Source organism: Notothenia coriiceps, unplaced genomic scaffold, assembly GCF_000735185.1.
Source record: "Notothenia coriiceps isolate Sejong01 unplaced genomic scaffold, NC01 NC01_scaffold00004759, whole genome shotgun sequence".
In the NCBI taxonomy this organism is placed as follows: Eukaryota; Metazoa; Chordata; class Actinopteri; order Perciformes; family Nototheniidae; genus Notothenia; species Notothenia coriiceps.
The window spans coordinates 1-4,238 of record NW_011337460.1 but is presented as its reverse complement, the minus strand read 5'-3'; the positions used below and the strand labels follow the sequence as shown (position 1 = coordinate 4,238).

General features: G+C 38.4%; 1 protein-coding gene across 1 annotated transcript; it reads left to right on the top strand.

Moving 5' to 3' along the window:
* Positions 1 to 448: 448 nt before the first annotated feature.
* On the top strand, positions 449 to 2,437 carry LOC104942539 (dynein heavy chain 5, axonemal-like; the record flags this gene model as incomplete). Its single annotated transcript, XM_010767766.1, has 2 exons — positions 449 to 604; positions 2,255 to 2,437. Coding segments are annotated over 2 exons (339 nt in total), but the record flags the coding sequence as incomplete, so codon positions are not given.
* Positions 2,438 to 4,238: the final 1,801 nt, after the last annotated feature.

Here is a 4,238-nt window from a genome sequence, read left to right as displayed (position 1 = left end):
TGTAGTTATCCTACAGAGAAAAGAAAATGCACTTGACTTGGAATGAATGTACTGTGTGCATTCAAAAGTGCTGAATAAATGTTTTATGGACCCATAATAGTGATTATTAAGTTAAGTTTTGCCATAATCATGTATTTTTCCATAATCAGGTAGCTGAACAACATTGGTAAAAAATGTATACATTATATATATATATATTTCTATTAATCATTTTCGGACTTTCGGCATTCGGTTTTCGGCCAACTGTTTCCTATTTTCGGTATCGGTTTCGGCCAAGAATTTCCCATTCGGTGCACCCCTAATTTCAATTAGTAAGTGATAACAGAACTTTTAAGCACTGATTTCACTAAAACAAAATTGTCATTATGGGTCAAAAATGGAATGCTTCTAGCTCTTCATTGCATTGCAAGTTTTAGTTTTTTTATAACCATCTATCTTCTCATCCCAGATAACCTCACTTAACCATAAGTACTTCAAGAACCATCTGGAGGACAGCTTGTCGCTTGGTCGCCCCCTTTTGATCGAGGATGTAGGGGAGGAGTTGGACCCTGCACTCGACAACATCCTTGAAAAAAACTTCTTTAAAACAGGCTCCACTTACAAGGTAACGGAAAATAAATAAAACCCTTGTGTACCATATTATATGTTTTTACCTTGGTTAGAAAAGTGTAAAATGGGCAGGTGTGTTATCAGGTGAAAGGCATGGTTGGACTTTGCAGTTACAAAATTGCACTACTTTAGTACTTTTTAAAACATAGATGACATCAAACCCATTTACTAGGATCAAAAGGATATATTTGTATCACATTTAGATTGTAAGATATTCAAATTGTTAAAGGCCTGTAAATGAATGACCTCAATAATTATACCTGCTGTAAAAAAACATGTTGATGGGATCAGTTTAATTAATTGAAAATTGAACATGGTGCAGGTGATTTTGTGATGAGTTAGGTAGTTTTTGGTGTTACAGTATGTGATTGAACTATGCATGAAGTGTGTGTTTTTTTGTGAGTTTTAGCAGCTGTTTTGTACTCTTTTAGCAAGTTCAAGTGGAAAGGCAACCCAGGAAAAGGAAATTAGGCCTTAAATATCCACTTTAGTGAGGTCACTTAATTAGCACTATTTAGTATTCATTTTAGTATTCATTTTAGTAACCAAAACTACAGTCCAGAAGCAGGCTTTGGATACAAATGATTGGCATTACAGTAAATACAGTGTTTTAAATTAACTTTAAGGGAGTGTTCTAAATAGGTCTTTCCGCTAATAAACTGGTTTGAACGTTTGTATTGCACACATGAATGTCTTTCGTGTTGCTTATAATGTAAACATTAATTTCCACAAAACTTGACAGGTCAGTTGAAAAGCATTTTGCATGTCGTCCAGATAACAGTGAACTAAGTTAATGCCATATACATCACAACAGGAATGAGTTGTGTCATTAATCGATGCAATACTACTCTCATGTTAAGACAAAGAAAATTAAATCACACAGTATAGGATGTTGTGCTTCCAGGCATTTCTCCTTCTCATTATCACCTCACAACTCCTGGCTACAGCTGATGCTAGTTATTCAGCTGCTAACACTGCAGCTGCCTCCCTTCTATCTCCCATGCATCAAACTAACACACATACAAGCAATCACACAAAAAAAAAAAAATAACTGCAACAAAATGATGCACACACCTTATGGCGATTGCAAGTAAGCATGTGTCAGATGCACACACCATCTTCAACAAGAAGGCAATCTATTGAAAGGGCCGATTAGAGGTGTCTACACTCTCCCTCCCACCATCTCCTGAAAAGCTTACATTTCTATTAATATCCTGGTGTGAGAAGGAAGTGAAGGAGTCTGTGGATGTGGCTCCAGGGACAAACTGCCAGATGGATAATTAGTAGTTATTCTGCCATGAGTAATTTATTACTGATCAAACTCAAGACTCACACATCCATGCACACGTACACACTTACACAAATATACAGTTCATGCATACAGGAAATTATTCTGAGCAGCTGAATCTGCCAGTGTTTGTTGCTGACGCCAGGATATACCTTCATCATGTTTGTCAGTATGGCCTATTCATACATGTTCAAAGACATCTGCTATCTATCTGACATCTATTACTGTCTGTCATGACAAATATGTGAATACATGTTTTATTCTGCTATGATGGTAAATCTGAAAATCATGCAGGTAGTACTTTGTAAGGCTGACTTTTGTTCTTCGTCTTTTCTTCTCTCTTTCTTTTTTTTGAAGGTGAAAGTGGGTGACAAAGAGGTGGATGTGATGAAGGGCTTTAGGCTTTACGTGACCACCAAGCTGCCTAACCCTGCCTATACGCCCGAGATAAGTGCCCGCACCTCCATCATTGACTTTACCGTCACAATGAGAGGACTTGAGGATCAGCTGCTGGGCAGAGTTATCCTCACAGAAAAGCAGGTAGAGTGCCTTGAAAAGTAGTAGCTATTATTTGATTTGTATTTAATGTAGAATTTGGTGTATGGCTACACTTATTATTGAATACATAAACTATAATTGCAAATTATTCTGTTTTAATGTCATGTTAAACAGAAAGGATGATCCACTGGTACGACGCAAATTGCTTACAACCCTATAATTCCCGAAAAGCCTTGGAGACCATGTATAATGCAGGATCCCAACACCTCCCCCTAACGTGTACACCAAATTCTGTGTGACAATTTCACTTGGAGGTTTTAATCAACCTTTGTCTCAGGGCCCTAATGATTGCTGTGTTCTATATTAAGACGGTGTGAAAAAGCAACAACACAAGAAAAAGGGTACATATGCCTCAATACCACCTCACAAAGACACACATCCAAGTGTCAGGGACTTGATTTGTTCATTCTGGTCAATACAAATGCATTAATCAAAGCACCCAATGCAGAAGGTCCATTGATTTAGACTGAAGGATACTGCTGAAGGCCAATGTCCTGCTAGCAATGGCTAATCATGAGATGAAGGATTTATGCTGTATGGGAAAAGAGGCTCATTATCTGTGTACTAAATATGGATTTATTCACAATGAGTGCTGAAGCTTCCATCTCAGCTTCTATCTCTATCTTCATGCAGCATTTACAAGTCCAACATCATTTGCCAGTTATTTGCTGTTCACTTTATGTCTTCATCTTAATTTGCAGTAATATAAATGAAAGCATTTATTCAGAGGGTCCCCTCAAGAAAACATTCATAGGCTTTAAGCAAACAAACACAAATATAACAGGCAATATGAAAAAAAAAAGGGTCACTTTTCAGTCTTTTCATCGTCATGTCATAGATTGTTGTCTTGACCATAACAATCTTAACTTTGAACTCTACTGGAGGGTTCAAATCAAACACATACATTCAGAGAAGCTCACATTTCCCATGGCTTTACAGTAGGGATGGGAACGATTTAATCGAATATTCGAAATTATTCAGGTATTCAAATAATTATTCATGTATCGAATATGAGTTATGAATATTTTTATGAATATATATATATATTTTTTTTTTGGGAGGGATGCCTAAGTTGATTACATATTATCAAATTGAATAATTCAATGTATATATATACGACAGTGCCATAGCTAAATGTGTTAGTTGACGTCTAAAGGTGTGTTTTGCTCCGCTCACCGGTCCCCCACAGCAGGCAGAGCTGCAGGTGCTGGCCTCTCTTTCTCACGTCCGGTTATACTTCACTCGTGTTTAGGTCCAAATCCATCAGATCTAGCTAGTTCTAGCTAATGATATGGCTGCTGCCCCTCCCTACACGCAGATCACGCAGACTCAAACCTCATCTTAGGCCCAAATGTGGCGCAAATGCGCTCCGCAACCGTTACGAGGTTCCGGCGCTAACAGTTCATGAGCGTGCTCCCCCGCCCCCTGTCAACACTCGCGACACATGAGTGGCCAGCCTAAACAACAATAAGCGCTGCTTGGCAACCGTGTGTCGCGGCAAAGTACATAGACATTTTGACAGGAGAGATTTAATTTTGCCGTTATTCAACATATTTTACCACTCATAGTCCGGTAATTATTTACACTCTAAGAGAGTCCTACACAACAGACATGGCGTCAAAAAGGAGTAATGTGTGGAAATATTTCGACCAGGTTGGTGAGTGCGGTGTAGAGGTCAAACTATGCCAAATTAAACTTATATATACATGCTATACCTTGCTATACCCGCAACCTCCGTTGCAGCTGAGAGGGTCTTCTCTACAGCTGGGCTGATTGTGAATCG